Below are 24,088 nucleotides of genomic sequence, written 5' to 3'. Positions count from 1 at the left end.
GCAGCTATACCTTGCAGAGCATGTTGGCAGATGCGAGTTCTGTGTGGTTGGGCGTTATCCTGCTGAAAAATTGCATTAGGCAGCCCCTGAAAGTAGGGGATTGCCACCGGCTGCAGTACATTATCCAAGTATCTTTGGCCGTCATAGTTCCCTGAATAGGAGCTAGAGGTGACCTGGAATCGTAGGCAATAGCACCCCAAACTGTTATGCCAAGTTGTCATGTGGTGGGGCGTTTCACTGTTACTGATTAGATTTGATCTAGGCCAGATTATATCTCTGTCTCCACGTCGACGCCAGAACACGACATTTCGCCATTCTGTCATCCACATTGCTCCAGTCCGGCACCATTTTAAACGTTAGCATCTATGCTGTGGGGTCGATGGCAGTCTTCTTAATGGACAGAGTGCAGGCTACGTTCAACCAATTGAAGGGAAATGATTCTGGTCAACACGGTAACATCTAGCGTATCTTGCACATGCTGCAAAATCGCGGTACAAGTGACTTGCGGGACCGCCACAGCTTGTCAGCGGATGCGTCGATCCACGTGTGCTGGCTGCACCTGCACCCCTCCTTCTTCCCACATTTCCTTGTTTCAACCATGCTTGCCATAGCCGATGCACCATGCTCGCATCCATGTGGGTATCAGCTGCGATTTAACGTAAGGACCAACCCGCCCTTCTCAGTCCGATCACCATACCCCTCGTAAAATCATCTATCTGCTGAAAGTGCCTTCATTTACAGTGGCCTGGCATTCTCTTCTATTACACGTGTCTTTTATGACAAAACCCAACTTTCTTCGATAATTTTTCTGGCAGAAATAACGACATGAATTTTGCCCATTCTACACATTACTTCCCTTATATCTTACTTCATGTGCATCGGAGAGCTGCGCATTTCATATCATTTGCATAACTCAGTGACGTGCGTCTACTCTAAAATTTGCATAAATTTCTGACCACTCCTTCTTGGTGTTGCATTTTCAATGTCGAGCAGTATATATGAACTAAAAATTGGCATCTTGGCAAAACTTGCCAGAGCATAACAAGCATATATTCTGTGATATTAGTGTATTAATCATACTTCTGTATACGTAAATGCAGTTTATAATTACCAGCCTAAATATCATAATGGTTTTTATTAAAACAGCAAAAACTGAATGCATGATCCTAGCATTATCAAACTACGGCTGGCTCTTTATCCTGTTAAGTATTGCTTGGGTCGTAACCAACACGAGTTTTATTTTTGAAATATTATTTCAAATAAAACACGAAGCTTTTAAAACAGTTTCATTTTTTTTTTATATGTATAGAAATGTTAAGTAGTTTAAAATTGTACTTTATTTCTGAAACTTCTGCAGTCCTATTTTTAGAACAGGTCAAGGACTTTAAAGAACAAACACATTTTAGCAATATGCAACGTTAATGATATAGTTAAAATGTTATTGAACAGCTGTACGATTTGTAACTGGCACTGGAAGAAGCAAAATATATCTGATGATCCAATCTTCATTTAATGAATTAATAGAGAATGATACAAGTTGAGCTCTGTATGCTGGTCAACATGTTAGTTACATTCGAAAGCTAAACTACTTTCTTTTTTTCCACCGAAAGTGAGGCAGCCGATCCACTGAGGCAGTAAGCACCGCTTAACTACTATTTGTTTGTACAAAAACTGTACTAAAAGCTTACAGCTTATTTTAAATAAATTTTAAATACGGAATACGGATCCTCCGAAAAGCGCTTTTTTCTATCGTATTTGTTTGAGATTTCAGATTAAAGGAAAATAATCAGTTCTATTTCTCTGTGACGGGAATCCTGCCTGTTTGGTTTTCGTGGTTTTCTATATGTGTAACCCAGTTTCCCACAGAAACGGCTGCATGAAGGCCGATAGCTCTCATATGCTTTGTTATATTCAGATAGCCCTAACCCTCATACTACGACAATTATCACACTAAATTAGGATAGAAGATTTCGAAACAAGATTTTAAATTGGACTCCGGATCCCCACTGGCAGAGCATCTAAAATTGCATAGCACAGCTAGCTCTACACGGGTTCAAATCCTGGCCGACGAAGTGGTTGCGTGGAAGTTTTCTTGGTTTTTTTACAAAAGGAATGAGAATATAAGTCAGATCCTCTTAGAAAGTTTCCTTCCTCTTGGACAGATAAACAATTGCGTGCTTCGCCGTAATCCAAATACATTAAACCCGTCTGTATTGACAGCTATCATTTTATCTTTGTAAAGAAATATTAAGGTAAAAACACGTAAATATGAAATTTGCTTTAAACTGCAAATATTTTTAAGCAATTGACATTTTAAGCAGCAAAGCTTTTTAGTGGACTCACGAACAACTGAAAAATGTAGCCCAGCTGGTGTAGTGGTTAGCGTCGCTGACTGCCGCATCAAAGAGTCCGGCTCGAATCCCAGAGAAAGATGAATGTTCGTAGATGTATAGTGTCCGTGCAGCATGGGGGCACTCTAGACATGCAGCGAGCCGAAAGTCCTCTCGAGAGGTTGGTGGTAGGGCAACAACAACTGAAAATTAAGAAAAAAAGAATCGATATAAAACTCTACCGATTACTAAAGCAATCTAAGAAAACCTTTTCATCAGGCAATAAATTCTACTCATATAAGAACAGTTGTATTTTTAAGGTGTTTATCAAGTTAAATTTATGAGAACCTACTCAAAGTTTGGTTTTTCAGAGCCTTTGAAGATTCATCAGAATGGTGATAAGATCATTAAGTGTGAGAGAGGCAAAAAAATGTTTTAAATAAAATAATTGCTGCAAAATGGCAGCAAATGTCATAAGCGAGTATAAGTAGTTATATAAATAATTAAAAATATGCAAAATTTCTTCTGATGACATCTTTCAAACAGCCTAATATTTCTGCAAAGAAGTAGCACATATTTAGTTCACTCTTGGTATTTGGGGCTATCAAAGGTTTTTATATACTACTTCCTGATAAGCTATCGAGTTCAAATTTTGTAAACATATTGATTGCGGATGATAATACAATATGGTAAAACAAGTTTTTATAAATTTCCATTAAAATTTTTTAAAATTTAATGTTGACACGATTTTGCACATATTTTCATTTGCAAGCCATCTATAAAAGTCAAAAGTATAACGTTTGCACTGACGTAAAATATTCTTTTAATTGAAATTTGTGTAACATTTTTAACGTAACTTCTGATTTCTGGGTGAAAAGTCAGAAAATGTTTTCGATTGTTTGAGGCATTTATTAGAAGTAAAACAAAATATTATTCATTTACTTTATTGGAAGTAAAAAAAAATATTATTCATTTTTGAAAAATGATTTTTCAATTGAAAATTTTCATTGAAAATGAGTTATTAAGATTAAGAAAATAAAAATTAAAAACAAAAATTTAAATTGTTTTTTAACATAAGCTTTTATTCAAAACTTCTAAAATTCTTAATAAGCCAAAGGCAAAAAATAATTTATGGCATATTTTAATGGGAACAAGAGATTAATTAAACTTCTTTACAATATTCATGTGCAATTTGTATCAAGGATTATAAAAGTGCAGACACTTAAATAATGAAATCAAACAGTCGATTTCCAATGTCAAAAATGTATAAAGGGCGCCACATTTTTTTATTATTCATGATATAAATTTGTAAATGAATTTTGTAAAGAATATTATTTAATCTCTTATTCCTATTAATCTATACAGTTAAAAGTCTTTAATCCGGACGTTCATAATCCGGAATGATCTATAATCCGGACCTCAAAGCTACAAACTTTTATGCGCATATGTGCATAATACATTTACGCATGCACATTTAATGTATAACGGACGGCATAAGCTGGAATAAAATGATCTAATTATCTATTTCAGTTAATATTGCAGATAGCGTTGTTCCTTAATCTTTTAATTGGATCTGGCTTATTAGTTTTTGCAGACTGTTAGAGCAATTTTATAAAAAGTGAGCTTGAGATTTGGATTATGTCAAAAAGAATTTATGATTCTGAAGTTGCCAAAGCATATACAAAGCGAAAGCATGTTTCGATGTACCACTTCCGATAGTGAAGAGATAGTGAAGTGACAGAGATGTTATTGAAAACGAAAAAATTTTGATTGACAATTTAGTCAGTGTTCTCGACACAGCAATTATAGGACTTGAACAGCGGAACTTTGTAACTGAACAAGAAATTATGTCTGTTTATAGAATTAAAGAGAAAGTATTAGCACATAAAATGAAGCAACTTAAACAACTTACATTGAAAGAAATGTTTAATAAAGTAAACAAATAAATATTAAGCTTTTTTTTTTTTTTTTTTTTTTTTTTGTAAATTTTGATACCCTTTAGTTCATAATTGCTCATTATTTCATAAATTACGGTTTCACATTTTTAATTTTATAATTTCTGCATGGCATCATACCAGATTTAAACTGATGATCTATAATCCGGAAAAACCGCTAATCTGGAATGACCGAAGTCCCGACGAGTCCGTATTAAAGACTTTTGACTGTATAATAAATTACGCTACTCGTCTGTTATCAGGATCGAATTAAAAAATGTATGCATGTATATACAGATCTATGTGTTCATGTATGCGCATATATATACATACGAACATATACGTGTGTTTACACACATATAAATACACAGACATGCAAATGATGTGCATACATACATTCCTGAATCCCTTCCGATAGCAGAACAATAGCTAAATTACTCTTCTTTTTTTAATTTATTAATCATTTGAGTTATAAATAAAAGCTTATTCTATAAAAATCTTTTTTGTAATTTTTTTTCATTTCTTGAAGAACATCTAAAACAAACATTCTTATTTTCTCTTAAATTAACTTTCTAACTGGTAACAAATTTCTTATTACTTTAGAACCAGTGTAAGGTTGCCGTTATTGTAAAACATCAAGTAGAGTTCTTGATCGTAAAACTTCCTGCGCTATTGAGGGTCATTCATTAACTATTGTCATCAGGGTTGGAGGGATACTTGTTCCCTTAGGCACTTGGGGTTTCAAAAATCCGGGCTATCCGTTCTTCACGTTTCCTGTAAGTGTAACAAAAACACGGGACAGTCCGTTTTCAAGGAGATATTTAAAATGACAATATTACGGGAGAAACCGTTAAGCAGCTTGCATAAAAAAATAAGAAAATCCGGGTCAAACCGTTAAAGGGTTATAAAAGCATGTGTAATCGAAGGAAGGAAAAAAAAAAAAAAATCCGTGATGCATCAGAAGAGTACCACTAAAATACACGTATAATTTAATGGTGTGTGAATTGTTTAACAGTGGCTCTTCAAATTTAATAATGGATATCTTTCTTATGGACAACTGCACAGTGCATAGCTTAAATGTCACTCTTAAACATACTGAAAGTTATATACAAGTATTTGCATGCAAATACCATAGCCTTAATTCAGCCATGTGATCAAGGGATTATTAGAGTGGTGAAAGAATACTGTTGCCATGAAACGAGTGTTAGAATCCTTTATAACATGCATGTTATGGTTGCAAGTGCAATTGAAGCAAGGAAAGCTAGCCTTTTTTCAATGCGTTGCATTTGTTGAACATATTTTTGGAATTTCATCCCAGAAAATACAATAAATTACTGTTTTAAACATGGCTATCTTTTAATAAATGTTGAAATAATGCAGATCTGAGAGATGCCCTAAGAGTGTTAAGATTAGAGGTACAGCATTGGTCAGATAATTCCAGAAACATTATGAATTTGAACACTTCATAGTGAAATTTTGTGTAACAGCTGTAGACCATCAACTATTAAATTATCTTTGTGAATGTTAGTATGCATGTGTTTATAAATGTAGTTTTATTAAACTAGTTAAATTTTTGAAATTTTGACATTTTCACATTGCTTAATAATATCAAAATGGTCATGGTCGGATGTGACCACATTAAAGACCACTTGTTAAATATGCAGTTTGCTACCACAGAGTTTGTCTGATATTTGCATGGGACTATTTGTTATAAAACTTAACACATAATCATAATGGATATAAAGATTTTTCGTTCATCACATTTTATGTTTGTTTTAAAATTTAATGGTAAATTATTTTTTGTCATCATGATCTTGGAATTTTTGCTTTCCTAAAACTTTGTTAACAGTAGTTAATTTTTATGTAAACGATGAATATAATAAATTTTCTGAGCGATTACTTTTGCTTCTGTTATAAGTGTCTTGTTATATTTGAAATAGTAATTTTGTTTTCCCTAATTGTGGACATTGTACTTCAAGAGTACTTTACTGTGCCATATATGTTGAAGGTGTTTTGAAATATTTGCTAAGTTTGTTTCACTTTCGCAGTTGATAACTAAGGAAATACCTGCATCTTATCAGTCAGAAACTTATGTTGATTTGAACAACCAGCTGAAAGGATTGACTGAGGATTTACATTCTACAAAAGAATCCAAAGAACAAATTACTCAACGCTGCCATGAACTTGATATGCAGGTTAGTGATTATGAAGCATTAATGCACTTTGTTGTTCGCATAAATTTTATGTGTTTATTGTGTGCTAAAGGTTTGTGCTTTTAAAAGATCTAAATTTTTTTTTATGAATGTATATATACATTTGAAAATGTGATACAGTTTACAAATTCAGCTTACTATAAACATATCATAGTACAAATGAAAAAAAGTGTTGTTCTGTCAAATCATTCTCGTCTTATATCAGATCAAGCCCATGAAATTTCATCATGGCCAAGATGCATGATTTGACCTGTCATTTGCAAGAGCCTTTAGGCATCATAAGTACAATCATCGTAAGTGTAAGTACAACTTTGCTCAGATCTGCCTCCAATAGGAAAGAGCACACCAGGAAGATTGGTTAGAAGGTCTCCCACCCTCTACTCCTACCACCAACCTCTCGAGAGCATTTTCGTCTCACCACATGTTTAGAGTGCCCCATGCTGCACAGACACTGAATTTACGAACATCTGAGTAGGATGGCTAAACATTAAAAGCATAGAAGTTTAAGTATTAAAAGCATGGAACTGATACATAAAAATTATAACTGCTGTTAGTAAAATAATAAAAGTAGCTGCAATAATAATAGCTGTTAAATTGGCAGTTTAACAGCTGTGACTTGCATGAGGCCATTTTTTGCATTCAAAAACTGGTTTATTTTGAAGTCAAACTCATTTTAGCCATATGAATATAAAGAGTTTTAGTAAACGAGTTATTTGATGAATGGATTACCATATAATCGTTAGGTGTGAACAAAATTGAAAACTTTATTGTGTTATCTGTGATTGATTTTGATTTTGGTTTACTGAATATCGTACCTCTGTCAAAACAAAACGTAGACTAGAGCTTCCTGAATTGTTAGTTAGCAGGAGCAGATGTTTTGCATAGTTTTCCCTCCCCCTTAAAAACAAAATTTAAAGTTTGTTTGTTATAAATGTGTAGCTACCTTTAATTCCTTTTCCATAAGCTTTCGAAAATATTCTTTTTAAAAATTAGAAAACTGGTATTTCTGTCTCTCTCTCTCTTTTTTTTTTTAAAGGAAACAAAACTGTACTTTACTAATGAAAATTACAATTTCCAATTTCCAACAGTAAAAATTGGCTTGTATTTGAAGTGTATATAAGGAAAAATTTGAAAAACTCATAAGTTCATCATTGGAAATCTCTACATAATGATTAATGATTATCAAGAATGAGATTTTTAGAAAATCGACCGAAATTGATGTTAGCAGCCATAATTGAAAACAACTTAGGTTATTATTCTGTTATGAAACTAAGCTCATAATGAACATGTATCCAAATACAGCAACTATAACAACACTTACTTTGAATGCGGAGAAAATTCTTCGTATTAGTTGTACAAATGTTACAAACAAAGTTGTACTGTTATTAGTTGTACAAATGTTGCTTTACAACAAATACATACCAATCAAATTTATTTGCTGCTAGAAAATTTCTTGACTTTATGTCAATGAGACTGAAAATAATTTATTTCCAAAATGTTCCTCTTTTTTTACCATGCTACCTCTGTATATTAATTAATAAATCTATGTGGTAGCATTATTGCAAATTTTACTATCAGTGTCCCTTAAAGCTACTGAGAGTCTGGATATCAAATACTTTTGAGTATTTTCAGTTTGAGTTTTATAGATTATAAATATCAGGTGCAGATATTTTTTATGAAGCATTTTAAATGGGCAAGCCTTTTAATATGCATTTCATCACCCCCTTTTTTTAAAATTTAGGTTTGAAATTTAGAGAACTTAATGACTTAGGTAAGTAAATTTTGTAGGTTCATTATATTTTAGTAAAAGATTTCTTTCAAAATTTATAGGTAGCTATTCTATTAGAAGAAAAAAATAGCCTGTTATCAGAAAATGAAAAACTTCTAGAGAGGCTGAACCATATAGAAAGCTTTGAGGATCCCAGGTATCTTTTCATAATCTTAGTTTTTATTTTTGGAGCTGAGAGAATATTTTTTTTTTAAATTGGAGTAATTTGTTAACCTCTCAGATCATCATTGAAGAATGTAATTTAAATTTGTAATAGATTTATCAACAAATTGCATCACATTTTTATAGATAAACTTGCAAAATCAATACACATATACACAGAGGTTGCTTGGAAAATATATGGCAAAATTTTTAAAGTGGTAGAAGGGATAAAAAAATGCGTGCTCTGTCATATAGAGTATGCCGGAAATGACACATTTAAGTGTCAGTAGATGGCGCAGGTTATGGCAGTTGATGGATTTGGGAGTAAAGGCATTATTTCTCCTATGGGATTTACAACAGCATGCATCACTTTACAGTTTGCAGATATCTCTGAATATGCAGAAAATTATATGCAGTTGGGTTCAATCCTTCCACAAGCATGAGAGCTGTTTCACATGACCTAGGTCTGATACTCGTACGGGAGATTTTATATGACGAAGGCATGCACCCATTTCACTTGCAGAGAGTACAAGCATGGAAAGTGAAAAACTATCATCTCCATGTGGAATTTATCCTTTGGTATCTGCAATAGATTGCATTACAGACAGAATATGTATTATTTAGAGATAAAGCAACATTTGAATGAGCACTTTTAAATGGCCACAGCACATGTCTTGAGTGTTTGAAAATCTGCATGCGGTAAGACCATACATACCAGCAAAAATTTTCAGTCAATGTATGGGCTGGTTTAGTGCATAATTATTTGATTGGACCATACATCCTATCTTGTAGCTTGGACAGGCACACATACTCCATCTTGCAAAAGACATTGCCAGATTTGCTGGCCGATATACATGGTTATCCAAATTAAACTTCCCCAACTCAGAGGCCTGTGCAGAGTGTTGTATGGGTCACAATGTGATGAAATTTTAAAAATAAACACTTCAGATCATGCACTCGAGATTTATTAAACAAAAAAAATTAGTACAAGAAGTTGTTGATAGGTGGCGCTGCAGATCAACAAGACATTCTACAGATGTTCTATATGTGTGCCGTGGTTATCCACAATTCTTTCCATTCACAAAGCAGTGTGTTCCACAGCAGAATGCAGTAAGTCCCCATTAATTCCACGAACATGTCGAATATTTGTGTCTTTCAGATGTGCCAAGGTTGCTGGGTGTTCTCGGTAGACCCGATCCTTTAAGAATCCCCATAACCACAAGTCGCATGGCGTGAGATCAGGTGAGCAGGGAGGCCAAGCTGTAGGGAAATAGCGGCTGATCACACGTGCATCGGTAAAAGTTGCCCGTAACACCTGTACTTATGTTTCTTTGAGGCAGAAGTCCAACATGATGGCATTCACACACATTTTAGCCCTCATATCAGGAACTATCTGGATGACATACATGCAAACCACTGTAAACGTGGACCTGTTTGCCACTGTGTTTGCCAGCTTTGTCAGATTTGAATTTTTTCTGGGAGCATTCTTTCATTCTTTCTGAAAAGCATTTTGCACTGTGTAGAATTGCCTCATTAACTGCAAACAAAATCTTATTGTCAGACTGTTGCTGCTGGAGTTGTTAGGGGCATACTTAGCATGCTTGAAAATGTATTGTCATCGTATGTATATATATTGATGGTGTGAAGCATGTGTTTGTGTTGTAAGTCACTCGAATGAGCATCTGCTGTAAAACAATACTTGTTACAAAAGTTTGTTAAATTTCCTTTGGCCTATCTTTCTTATTTTCCTCCCTTCCAGCAATTAAATGTGTTATTTTAGGGCACAGAGTCTGTGACAAAAAAATGCTTGCTTTGGTTACCTTTACTAGTTTTGGCAGATACTTTCCAAATACCCTGTGTGTGTGCATGTGTTTATATATATATATATATATATACGTAAACTGTTCATCAGTGTTAAAGTATAATGATAAAAATATGCATACTGAGTTAATGTTTCAACCAATATCCAGTACTGTAATTATTTATGTTAATTAAATGCAACTGAACACAAAATTGCACCTCAGCACATATGTTAAACCAGAAATATGCAAATTCGATGTATGACAATGTGGTGAGCAATGGACGCATATTGGAATTCCAGTCTATAGTGTTATTTAATGTCAATGTGGTGTGAAATGGACGCATTTGTCAGCGCGGTTTCTGAGAGTGATCAGTATTCTGTAGTTATGGCTCAATGACAGCATTTAACTCTTAAAGGGCACCAGTGTATAAAATATATTGGATGTTTGTCAATTTTTTGACCTCCTTAAAAATGCTAATTTTTCTACACTAAAACTGTGAACATGAGTTTCTAGTCTTTCCTTTTGATTCTGAATTCCAGCTCAGTATTTTATTTTGCCCAGTGAATGCTCAGTATTTTGCAGTTATGAAATAAATATACCTCGTTCAAATGTATGTTTGAAGAGTTGTAAATTCTATTGGAGGAGAGGAAGAAATTCAAAGTCTTCAAATATATGGCATGCACATGCTGAACCTTTATTTACTGCATTTGAATTAAAACTGATAATCAAAGGATTATTTATACAATTTCAATACCGATATATAAAATATACCAGTGCGTCTTGATATCATAGCAGGAAGCATGTTCTTTTTTTAATGTATTACCTAGAGCATAAAATATAATAATTTAAAAAATGTAACTAATTTCTCAGCTGAGTCGCGGTGTTTCATTTCTTAACATCTATTTTTCAGCCGAGTTGCATTTCCATGTAACATTATACTTGTTCAGTTAGAGTATGATACGGTTTACTCATACAGTGTTATATTTGCTAAAGTTTCAATAAAATAATATTGAGTTTAAATCACATTCAAAAGCTTTTTACACATATTTTATGTAAGCTTGTACAACTAGGTGGCATCATTGAAGTGCCTAAAAACATAAATGTTATTTCTAAAATTTTTAATTTATAGAGAAATTTTAAAACTTTTCTATTTTAGACTTACATAACCATATTCAAGCATCCATTTCTATAGACACACATCAAAAATACATAAAAGCAGATTAAAAATATGAAAATTAACAACTGGCAGCTACATGGGAAAAAATGTCTTATAGGGGCAGTAGAGTAAAATATATACTGGCCCTCAAAATTTGCAATTTCACTCTGTATTTTTTTAAATTCTCAATTTTGTATTCTTAGGGTCCACAAGTTACAATTCATGCAGAATTTTATCACAATTTAATTTTTTTATATATCACCCCTGGAAGGGTAAAGATCAAAAGTGGTGAATATTTGGTAGAATTGAGGGAGGTCAAACACAAATGGAGATCACGTAAGATTTGAATATCCCTCAAAGTGTCATATCAAGAGTTTTAGCCACTGTTTAATAAGCATTGGGTCAGTTGATAAGACAAGTGACCAAGAGCAACAAATGCATCAGATGGACTGTATTTTGTCGGAGCCTAGATGACCGGACCAGAGCGTTGTTTACTGATGAGTTCAGATATAGTCTGAACAGTGATTCTAGATGTGTTTTGATCTGGAGAGAGGGAAAAACATGCAACTTGCCTTCCCTTGTTCGTGAAGTATCCCATTTTTGCCATGGTTTTAATGGTTTAGGGAGGAATCATGGCAATGGCCGCAGAGCTGCATATCTTTGAAGGAGTTCCTGTAACTGATCAGAAATATGTGGACGAGGTGTTGGAATACCAAGTTAGACTGTTTAGGGTGCTGTTTGCCGATAGTTTGTGCTAATCAATGACAATGCCCACTGTCATCGAGCATGTGATGACAGGCTACTTGCAAATGGAAGATTTCACTTGAATGGATTGGCCACCTTAGTCATTCGATTTGAACCCAGTTGAGCATGTGTGAATAGAACACTGAATTTCAGCTTGCCAAATTTCTTCCAGGACCTGAAAAGTGCACTTTTAGAAGAGTAGCATGCACTTCCACAAGACTTGATCAACACTTTGGTAAGTCCATGAAATCAAGATGTGAGTGAGGTATGCATGAGTGTGGTGCGTGACTGACTATACACCATATTAAAAAATTTTTTTTCTACAAAAGGTAACTTCATTTTTTGATGTGAGTGAGGTGTGCATGAGTGTGGTCCAAGGTGACCATACACAATATTTAAGAAAAATGTTTTCTACAAAAGGTGACTTAATTTTTGTGATGTGAGTGAAATATGCATGAGTGTGGTCCAAGGTGGCTATGCACCATATTAAAGAATCCATCATTTTCCAAGTTACATAAATTTGGTTTTAATTTCTATATTTTACAAATAATCCACTGTCAAATTTTGTAATTTATGTTTACTAATGCTTATGTACAAATTTCTATTAATTAATAATTTTTCATTAAGAGTCATTTACATTTTATTTCTGTCATTATCCTTTAATTTTGATGGACCAGTGTATATAAATGTGTGTGTGTAATATACATGGTGATTGTAATTAAACTTGCGCTATTTAGAGGACTGTAGCCATAACTAAATTGCGGATTAATTAAAAAATTTATAGAGACATTTCAAAGGATCTGTTGAAAGATTATCCCCCGGAAAAAACTGCTAGGAGGCACATTACAGACAAACTTTTTAAAAAGACTTGCAATGAATAACTGTTAGTTATTTTAACATTTTTTAGATCGAGTGTGTAGCGTTCTTTCAGATACAATGACTATTACATTGCCAGAACATGCATTAATTATGACCCCTGTTTCTAATCTAGTGGTTTATGTATTCCATATCCAGCCAGATATGTACAGGGATGCTGGAATGTGCCAGAGAGGCATCATGCTGCAACTATAAGTCATGTATTGCTGCTAAGAGTATATTGTCTAGGAAAACAGTTAATATGCCATAGAGAAATACCAGGTATGAATGTCCTGTGATTTGTTCAGACGGATATGGTCCAATCATATGGTAAACATATGCAAATACAAAGTGTTTTTTCTTGCACTGGATATGACATCGTACTTTACTCTTATCTTTATTATTTATCTGGCTCATACAGGCATAGTGTATTTTAGCATTGTTATACAAATTCCAAACAAGGAATCTGGCTCTGCAAAGTTCGGCAGTCTTGATGGCAGACCATGCATGAATATGCACACATTGTTTACTGTATTGTAATCATCGGTATGACTTTTCACGATGTCCTAAATTTGTGAGCATGATGCAATGTGGGCGAGTTTTAATTTCATGTACTCAGTAACCAGTTCGAAGAACTTCAGTATCTTCAGAGGAACAACTTTATGATTTTATGCTGGCAGTAATATTATGCCCATCTGGATACTTGTAGTAACCAGTCCTCCTTAAAAATAATCAAAGTAATTAGATACAAAAGCTAGCCAACCAAAATGCAGATACAAAAGAGAAACAAACCATCTTATCATTTAAAATGAAAAATTTAGCAAAGGGTAGGGACTAGAGAAAGTCATTTTGTTATATTTTTCATGAAGGAGGCAGAAGTTAAATCGTACAACTCAGAATCAAGAACTGAAATCTTATTATAAAAATAATTGACTGATTGGTGGAATGAAATTAATTGTAATTAAAATAAAAGTATGAAGAATGCGATATTTAATAAACAAAGGTAACACATAAGAAATTAATAATTAAAAGAGGAAAAAAATTGTTAGCCATCTAAGAAAACAATATTGATATGATGAACTTAGAAACGGCTCAAAAAATATAAAAATGTATGCCAGCACAATAATACTGTGCACACTGTGCTGTGTTGCTTTTAAAAACATTGTGATTTTTCTGTTGATTTGTGTGTGATATAATTGCAGAGAAAATGGCGCTTAATAATAAAGCTAAAAAACAAAATGGATTAGCAGGCTGGTACACTGTGTGCTCAACAAGAGCCTAAGAAACCTTAACAAACCCTTTTAGGCGAGTGTTAAAATCTGAAATCTTTTAGATTTTTTTATGCTTCTTTTGTTTTTTTTTCATTAATAAAATCAGTTATTTTTTTAAATCTAAAATATAACTTCCTTGATTTTGTGCTTGTTCCTCAGATTACTATAGGATTTCGTTTCAGCAGGCTTTGCGGGATTTCCTCATTGAGCTCTACAAATTTTCCAGGATGAGGTTTATCTTCTAGGTAGTAGATTCAGGCTCATCGTCTGAAACCACTGTTGACTATGGTTTAACAGTTAATATGCCATAGACTGTTTTATCCATTCTCCATATATGTCATTCTTATTGTCCATTCTCCATATATGTCATATTAATTTTTAATTAAGCTCATAAAGCAAAATATGCTAAATATGCTTCTTTGTCACTTTCGTTTAGCTCTGAAAAATAACTATTAAAATTTAACTGCACTCTTTAAAATTTGCGGTAACTGAAAGATTCCATTTCCAGTTGGAAAGATAGATGCCATGTGAGGGTACAACTGATCCTCGATTATGCTCAGATAGTCCAGAGCTTTCATGGTCTGTTCTATCACAATTAAATGTCTCAGAGCTGCCCATGAGAACATCCTCTAAAGTATAATACATTGCCAGCCTCTGTATGACCTGCTGTACAGGGGGGAGCAACTGTTCACCTGAAAGACGCCATAGCCTTACATGACCATCAATGTGATGAATGTGAAATCGTGATTTGTACAACCAGGCAAATGTCTTTGACTTATCTGTGGTCCAGTATCAGTGTTCTTGGGGCTACTGTAGGCATAGTGGCCACTAAGCACATAATTGGGACATCTGCTGCAAAGTACCATATCCAACAATGTCCGCTGAACTGTGTATTCCGAAACACTTGTACTAGGACCTGCATTGTGTTGTGCTGTCAGCTGAGCCACTGCCTGGTGCCAGTTTTGCTGTACCAAGCGGGACAGTCTTTGACGTCCTTTTCCTTTGATGATGTGTGGATGTCCAACACCATGGCATCTACTGCTGGTTTCACTGTCATTTACCCACTTTGCAGAAAAATTAACAATGGCAGATTGTCAACAACCTATTAGTCATACAACTTTGGACGTACTTGTTCTGAGTCTGGCCCATTACAATCTTCACTCTGTTGAATTCGCTTAAATGTGCAGCCTTTCCCATCACTTGGAAAAATAAGTGTAAGAATGATTCTTTACCTTCTCCGGAAGCAATTAAGTACCATTCCCACTTAGCCTGTTCTGCCACGGGCATATATGTACGCCTTGCTCAGCTAATGTGTTAAATGCCCAGGTGTATACATATGACCTTTTCAAAATACCATTATTTGCATTGCGACACCTTGACGTAGTATGTGAAGGAGGATACCATTTCACAGCGGGGGGGGGAAGGAATTGGAGAAGGGAATGTTTCTGAAACGGTGAAAGTAATTGACTGTGCAATTATTGCTAGTCCTTCTGCTTGAGTGAAATGTATTTTTTTTATTCTGTTTTCCTTTTTCGTTTACCATTTGTAATAAGTGCTTTTTTACAAATATGTCTGACAGTGAAGTAGATTACTTTCCATCATCTTCAGGATAGAACACAGAATATGATATTACGTTAGATGAAAAGGATTGCAACTATTCTCTGAAAGATGCTTGATGTTTGGTATGACCTGATATGAAAAACTTGTGTATGGCATCCAACCAATTCAGAAGAAATATGCTTTTTTAGGTATACTGATTTTACAAGGTATAACACTAAAACCTGATACAGTACAAAGTCCAAGATCCAGACTCGTCAGGACTTGAGCGATTCCAGATTTGGGATTTTTCCGGATATTAGATCATCAGTTTAAATTTAGTAAGATGGCAGGTAAAAATAATAAAATTAAAAATATGAAATCGTAATTTATGAAATAATGGAGCATTTAGGACCTAATGGACATCAAAATTTAGAAAAAAAGCTCAGTATGTATTTGTCTACTTTAATTAACATTTCTTTCAAGTCATTAAGTTTCAAGTTGTTCAAGCTTCTTTTTCTGTGCTAATAATTTCTCTCTAATTCTATGGACAGATATAATTTCTTGTTCAGTTACAAAGTTCCATTGTTGAAGTCCTGTAATTCCTGTGTCTAGGATTCCGACTAACTTTTCAATCGAAATTTTTTTGTTTTCAGTAACCTCTCTGTCACTTTCTTAACTATTGGTAACGCTATTTTCTGGATCTAGAACCATACTATAGATTTCACCATCCATTAATTGATTGATGATTGAGGAGCATTGTCATCACAATGAAAAACTTTTTTTATAATATCTTCATTTATTACTACTTCTCCATGTTTCTTTACAAAATCCGTTAATTAGGAAATTTCACCTTTGGTTGTCAATATCCAAGAACCTTCAGATTCGCGGCTATCATCATAACATTTAGCTGTCAGTCACTATACATATTTGGCTATGTATCATGAGATTGGTGACTAAAGACAAGTTGTTCTGCTCAATTTTATCTTGCTTCTGTCATGCACTGAGACAATTAAGCCTGAATTGTATTAGTTATTTAAATTAAAAAAGTCGAGATGATAATCTGACTAAGCAAGTAAGGATATCTGGATTCTACCTAGCCTTGTTTCCGAAATACATCATAATTGAAAGGTACTAAAGGTGAACAAAAATGTTTTAAGTACTAAAAAGTAGAATAACAAAAATGGTAAACTAGTATTATCAACACATAGTTAAATCTCTTTTGTTTAGAGCTTCAAAATAGAACTTGTTAAGGGAAAAATGTTTTGAAGCTTCAAACAATGTTGATTTACTAGACCAGCTAAAACAAGTTTCGTTCCTACTAATTCAGTGAGACTTGGAATGTAATAATGCAATTAAATCATCAAAAGTAATTAGAAGAATTCTAGTCTCATTGAATTGTCTCTTTTCCCCGACCTGTTTCAGCTGTCTAATATAAAAATTGAAATTCGAAATAAGTAAGTATTTAAAACAATTACAAAAATCGAGATCTATCTAAGTTAGTAAACAGTAAATGTTTAAGTTACTGGAAAAATTTTAAAATCTAAACAGGGCTTATTCCTTGCACATTCTTAAGGCTTACCTGAGTCCTGAATAAATAAATTTCCACATATACTTAAGGCTTACTGAGAGTCAGCACTAGAAATCTTAGCTCCCGATGCAGTCTCTGTGAGTCCTAAATTCTGCTGCTAAACACCTCTCTCTGTCTTCCTTAAATTCTGCCCCCCGATGTGGTCATACGAGCTCTGGCGCTGCTTCTGGGTTTGTACGAATAACAAATCAGTTATTCTTAATTCAAATAGCACTAAATGCATTCTTTTGGCCTATTAATATCATTAACAAAATCTATTTTTAGGAAATGGAAAGACATTTTTTAAAGTTTTTCCTGTCAACATTTCTTAGTGCATTTAACTTAAATCTGTAATCATACCCAATTGTAATGTCAATACAAAAGGCTACCATACTCTTTATTTAATTATTAATATAAAAAATTGTTTAGGCATTATTAGCATGAGTCATTGTGTTGATAAACATGCAGTGATGAAACAAAATGTAATAAATAATGATTCACCAGGTTGGCATCAGGGATATAAAATCAAGGATGTTTATATATAGAATGTTTCGGTTTGAGATGTAGTATGATATGCAGATATGCAGCTATGGAGCCAAATTTTTTATCATACAAATTTATACTAAAATGAATGTTTCTTCAATAACGAGTAATTTTATTCAGTGCCGAAGCGAAATTAAGAATCGGGACTCTTCACATGTTTAATTATGCACAGTTTGGAATCAAATGCACATACGTAAATCACACATACTCACACACAAAAGTCCAAAGGGACTTTTTTTAACGTTTTGTGTGCTACTTTTATTTATTAAATATCATGTTCTTTGTTCTTAAACCATACAATTTAGTTCAACTGTAATGTCGCAAAATAATTTTAAAATGAGTATATCTTTAGAATTTCCGATACTTCCGATACAAGTTTCGCTCGCTGGAGATTAAAAGGTTCTCCCCCCGCAGTAGAGTGTTGCCATTGCTTGCTTTTAAATCGTTGAGTTTGTTGATCAATAATTTGTTAAAGTTTTACAAAATATATGATATGGATAATAATTCATTATCTAATTTCTTCAAATATAATATAGGGCGATATTATTTGGTGGCAACGATTTGAAAAGTGATATGCAGGTTATAGGGTTCCGATGCAAAATCACGAAACGAAAACAATATTCCTTCAGCAACAAAGCACCTTTGGACTAAAATTTAAAAAAAGTTGGTCGTGGCTTTGGAGGTCCGGATTTTAGATCATTCTAGATCTTGAACGCCCGGATCTCAGACTTTGTACTGACTTTGATTCATGGTACACACACTGGAGTTAAAGAAACCTTTGATTTTGAAAGTGGAGGTGGAATGTGTGATATAGATATTAAACAACATGCAAAATTTTCATGTTGCATGCAACAAGCATTTTCAACATGCAAAGTATAATGAGCTATTAAAAATTCCCATATTATAAAGATGCTATTACTTGAACATCTAAGATATTAGGATGTTATCACCTGAATTTACTTTCTGCCAAAGGAATGCTTTTACCACCACATTACATTTGCATATTTCTAATTGTGTAGCAGTTATAGTAGCAACATTGTGGTCTTCCAGGAAATGATTAAAATTTAGTGTAATTTTTGAGATATGGGAATTGTTTAGGCATTTGCTATTAGATGATGTTTGACAAGAACAAGGTTTATTTTTAATAAATTTGCTAGTGTTGATAAGGCGATGAGTAACATTCTAAAATATAAATTGAAGCAGAGCTGTATTTATCAAGTAGTGGTTTTATGTGTGTGCATTATATACGAAAGAGGTTGATAATTGCTAAATATGAAAAAAAGTTATAGTATGTATCATGTTCAGAATTATATTAAGCAGCATACTCATTTTAATGATGCCTTTGCTTTTTTTTGAATCCTTTAATAATCAGTAAATCAGAATTTATCTATATGATATTTTTCAGTAGCTACAATGATTTCTTTAATTTATGTAGTAGATTAATGGTATCACCTCACAAAGTCTCTCTTCAGTTTGTTTATTATGTTATGCTGCAAAGTAGTTTACTCTCTGACTTAACCTTCCAGCATGCCCTTTGCAATTTTTACATGAGCACACGCATGTCGTGTTTTTTACGACATCCGTTATTTTACCGTTTTTGGCATGAAAAATTTACAGAAATAAGAATAAATTTGTTAAGAAATAAAATATTAATCTTATTATTGCAAAATACAAATGATATCACATTCAAATATAAGTAAATTATTCTTAAGTTCTTATGTTAGTAAGATGGAAATGCCATGATGTATTTCATTATAGAAAATTTTAAATTTATTATTTAATAATTATATTTTAAAATCAAAACTAATTTTAATATTCATCAAAGACAAGTATAGACAATAAAAAAAGAAAACACCTTGGTAGGGGAAAAAAGTAAGTTTAGCAAGGAAATTTACTTCTTACTGGTTACAAAAACACACTTTAAACTAACTTTAATGTTTTTATTTATTTCTAAAAAATAGAAATAAAAGAAAATAAGGAATGAAAATCACTATTGTTCTCCCATCCAAAGGTTTCCTTATCTTACTTTTCTTCATCAGATAATTCTTGAAGAATCCGAGCAAAATCAGCTGGTTGCACATATTTTTTTGCCATGAAAATCGATATAAAATTTACAGACCAAATGTATTCAAATTAAAATAATACGCAGCAATTAATAACACAAAATTACAAAATATTTTTAAAAAATGATGTCCGAATTTTAAAACACGACCACACGCGTGTCGTAACTTATGAGAAAGCTGCCACATAGCACAAAAAGCCCAGTTAAAAAAAAGTCAAATGACTTCCTGTTGGCACATTCCATGATGTGAGAAAGGGTAGAAAGGAGAAATAGAAATGACCTTCAGACGTCTCAGCTTCAATATGTGAAAAAGGTGCATTAAAAACTGAACTTGTCGTAAATTTTGCGTGTATGCGCGTGCTGGAAGGTTAACTTTTTTTTTGTGGTTATAATAAATGCTGGTAACATGACTAATCTTTTTTTAGTACACTTGCTGGGAAGCGATTTCAGCAAATGCAACAGAAGTTAGAATTATTACAGGATGAACTCTTCAAAATTGAAACCGGTTGGTGTATTTTTAAAAACTATTATTGAAGTTTGTGCTTGCATAATCAAGTTGTTTCCTTGTGTCAGTTTTTTTGTCTTTTCAGTAAAATTTCTATACTCTTAAAGGATAGAATTATAAACTCTTAAATTTTTGGATAAATTTTCATTTGTTGATGTGAATTGCAATGCTTTTGATTTATGCATTTAAGTTTTGGTGACTGAAGAATGAATGGATATCATGAAAATACTGAATTTAAATAAGATATTTTGAAACCTAATTGTATTTTCATTCATTTTAAGTTTATTTCATGAAATATGCTATTTGATTTCATTAAATTTTTTGTTTTGTAAATATTTTACTTTGACCTACATTTTGTTATATGTTATTTTTTATAAAATATATATATATATATTTGAGTATGAATACTGTATAAAACAATTTAAGCTTATGACAAAAGTATGGCTAGTTTGAAGAATATAACAGAACATGCAATTTTTTAATAATCTAAATATCACACATGCAGTTTACTAATAATCTAAATATCACACATGCAGTTTTCTAATTATTTAAATTTATGTGTACCACACTAGTAATTTTATATTTAAATTTAGCCACATATATTAAATACTAAAATTAGTGCTAAATAAATAGGCTATTATTTCATTTAGTGTAATAATACACTTTCGTTCAGAGTGTAATAATAATGCTTTATTTAATAATACATTTAGTGTATGACTTATTCCTTTCTTTTTTCCTATTTATTTCATTTTGACCTCCGGTACACTGTTGTAGGCAATTGGCCAGTTTTATTTAAGCTGGTGAGAGACATGATTTGAAAAACCATTTTATCACTGGCACTTGGTTTATATTTTTACATTTGGCCAGATTCTGCGTATAAAATAAATATGCTGTAATTTTTCGTCATTTCTTTGTGTGTTAATTACAATTAATAGATTTTAATAAAAGTCAAATATTTTATGTATAAATAATCAAAGTAACTTTTAATTTTTAAATGGAATGTGCAATTTAACTGTTTGAATAGTTGAAATGCATTTATTATTTTTTTACATAAAAAAAGCTTTTAAGATTGTTTATTTTAACCGTTTAAATTGTTGAAATGCTTTTATTTTTTCATGTAAATTAAGCTTTTAACTTCTGTTTATTTTTTAGTTATCCTCATTATAAAAATAGCCTAATTAGTTAGCTATTTGGTTATTTCAAATCATAGTAAAAGCATGCTATAAAATAGTAGCTGTCACATTACTGCCAGAACTAATGCTTTCTTGCAACTATGAGGCAGAATTTAAGCATGCATGACAAGGATAGTAATTTAATGGTGACACAAATATCCATGGAGAATTTTGCAAATTATAGGGATTTTGTGAACTTCTGTGAATTCTAATTAAACTGGTAAATTTCAGTTTTCCCTGTTATTTATTTTTTCCCTATTTTCATTCTACCTGTTGGCTTATTTTTCATATTTAAATAATTTGAATATGTGTATTAACAGGGTTCACAGCGGTCCTTACAAGTGCTTATAAGTCTTTATATATGAAAATAAAATATAAATTCCTTACATTTTCTCTAAAGCACTATTTTTTGTTTTTAATGTTTTTTTTTTTTTGAAACAAACGGGCATTTTTCCCCCATACCAAAGCCGAAACTAAACTTTATTATCATTTAACCGGATATTAAACCGGATATTATCATTTCAAAGGCCGACAAAGGTGGCCAGATAGTCGTCATGGATAAGAACACTTACATCGATGGTGTCACTAAACTCTTAAACGAAGGACCATATAATCTGATCCCTAAAGATCCTTCACCTTCGGACTTATCCAAAATAAAAACTGCGATCAAATCTTCGCAAATCATTTCAAGCAACTTAAAACATTCGCTTATCCCATCTGTTGCGAATTGTGCCAGATTATATGCTCTTCCCAAAATTCATAAAAGTGGTATTCCTTTCCGCCCTATTGTATCAAATTTAGGTACTGCCTCGTATCCATTAGCTAAATATTTAGTTTCTAGATTTTCCACTCTATTAGACAATAACATTTACACCATAAAAAATTCAATAGAGTTTGTAAAAAAGGTTAAAAACATTTCTCCTAGTAATTTACTCATGGTTTCTTTTGATGTAAAATCATTATTCACCAATGTCCCAGTGGAGGGTGCATTAATCTGTCTAGAAACCAGACTTCGCGAATTTCATTTCTCTTGCATCGAAATTGAAGAGCTAATTTCTCTCACTCAACTCTGTTTGAAACAAACACATTTTGTTTTCCAAAATAAATATTACAAGCAAACTGAGGGATTAGCCATGGTAAGCCCCCTCAGTCCCATCCTGGCTGATATCTACATGCATTATTATGAATCAAAATTGTTTGAAACTTTAAACTTCCCGGCATGGTTCCGCTACGTAGACGATACTTTTACCCTGTTTGAAGGTAATAAAGATGATTTAAATAAAGTTCTTTCAACAATGAATTCTATTGATCCTGCTATTCAGTTCACTTTTGAACTTGAGACTTGCAATTCTCTTCCGTTTCTCGACATTCTGGTCACACGTAACACATCCAACTTCAGTACTACAGTTTACCGTAAACCTTCATCGGTTTGCCTTCCACCACACTTTAAATCATGTCATCCGACTAAACAAAAGTTAGCTTCATTTTATTCCTATGTTTTCCGTGCTCTTCAAGTTTGCTCCTCCCAACTAGCCCTTGATGAAGAACTAAATTATTTAAAAGCAATAGCTATTGACAGGGGCTTTTCACCCAACATTATTAATCAAGCAGTTAAAAAATTTTCATCTCAACACACTAAAAGCCACACTCTTATTTTAGGAGATTATAAAAATTCTGTTGTCATTCCCTTCTTTCCATCAATTAGCTAAAAAGTTGCACATATTTTGCAGAAATTTAACTTTCGGGTTGTTTATTCTCCCATCAATAAAATGCCAACTTCTATACTCAAGGACCCCATTCCAGATATGAATTCCTGGGGTATTTATAGGATTCCTTGCCAGTGTGGTTTAATTTACATTGGCCAAACTAAGAGAGCCTTAAAATTTCGCTTCAAAGAACATGAGGCATATGTTAGAAAAAAGGAAACACAGAAGTCTTCTGTTGCTCAACATTGTTGGTCCGAAAATCACACTTTCAATTTTTCTGCTGCCAAAATTATTCAAAAAACATCTTCCATTGGAGAACTGGATTTTCTAGAGGCATTTCACATTCATAAAAATCTTTCTGTTCTAGTTAACGATCCTAATTCCAATCCAAATTTGCCTTCGGCTTTTAGAGAAATTATGTTTTAGTTCTGGTTTCGCCAACAGATGGCGCCACTTGCTTATTCTTGTCCAGGCTTTCTTATCTTATCTAATCATTATTTCCTATCTTGTTCATTTGCGGTTTTGCAGCTGAAGATGATGGTTCGGTAAAACCATCGAAACTAGTCCTGTGAAAAGTTTGTAAATATAATGCTGATTTTTGTTGTTTGACTTCTGAATTACTAATAAAAGTGTTAATATGATTTGCTGGCTATAGCTTTTCACAAAATTCTTAATGTAACATTTGTGTTGCAAAATCATTTTTAGTTTTCATTGTTTACTGCATGAATATTGCTACACCTTTTTAAAGATAATTTAAAG

At 32.9% G+C, this 24,088-nt stretch overlaps 1 protein-coding gene across 3 annotated transcripts in view; it reads left to right on the top strand.

Moving 5' to 3' along the window:
• The window catches only part of hook (hook microtubule tethering protein), a 227,166-nt gene that overhangs the window by 72,606 nt on the left and 130,472 nt on the right, over nt 1–24,088 (top strand). For all 3 annotated transcript variants that reach the window (XM_085809576.1, XM_085809575.1, XM_085809577.1), the window contains 3 exons: nt 6,313–6,459; nt 8,308–8,402; nt 20,372–20,451. In XM_085809576.1, the coding sequence (XP_085665702.1) occupies nt 6,313–6,459; nt 8,308–8,402; nt 20,372–20,451 (322 nt within the window). The remainder of the gene's footprint in view (nt 1–6,312; nt 6,460–8,307; nt 8,403–20,371; nt 20,452–24,088) is intronic.

This window comes from Stegodyphus dumicola, chromosome X2 (assembly GCF_044657685.1).
Source record: "Stegodyphus dumicola isolate Sdum_Otavi_A_Nest chromosome X2, ASM4465768v1".
Taxonomy (NCBI): domain Eukaryota; kingdom Metazoa; phylum Arthropoda; class Arachnida; order Araneae; family Eresidae; genus Stegodyphus; species Stegodyphus dumicola.
This window is presented reverse-complemented; position numbering and strand designations above follow the sequence as displayed.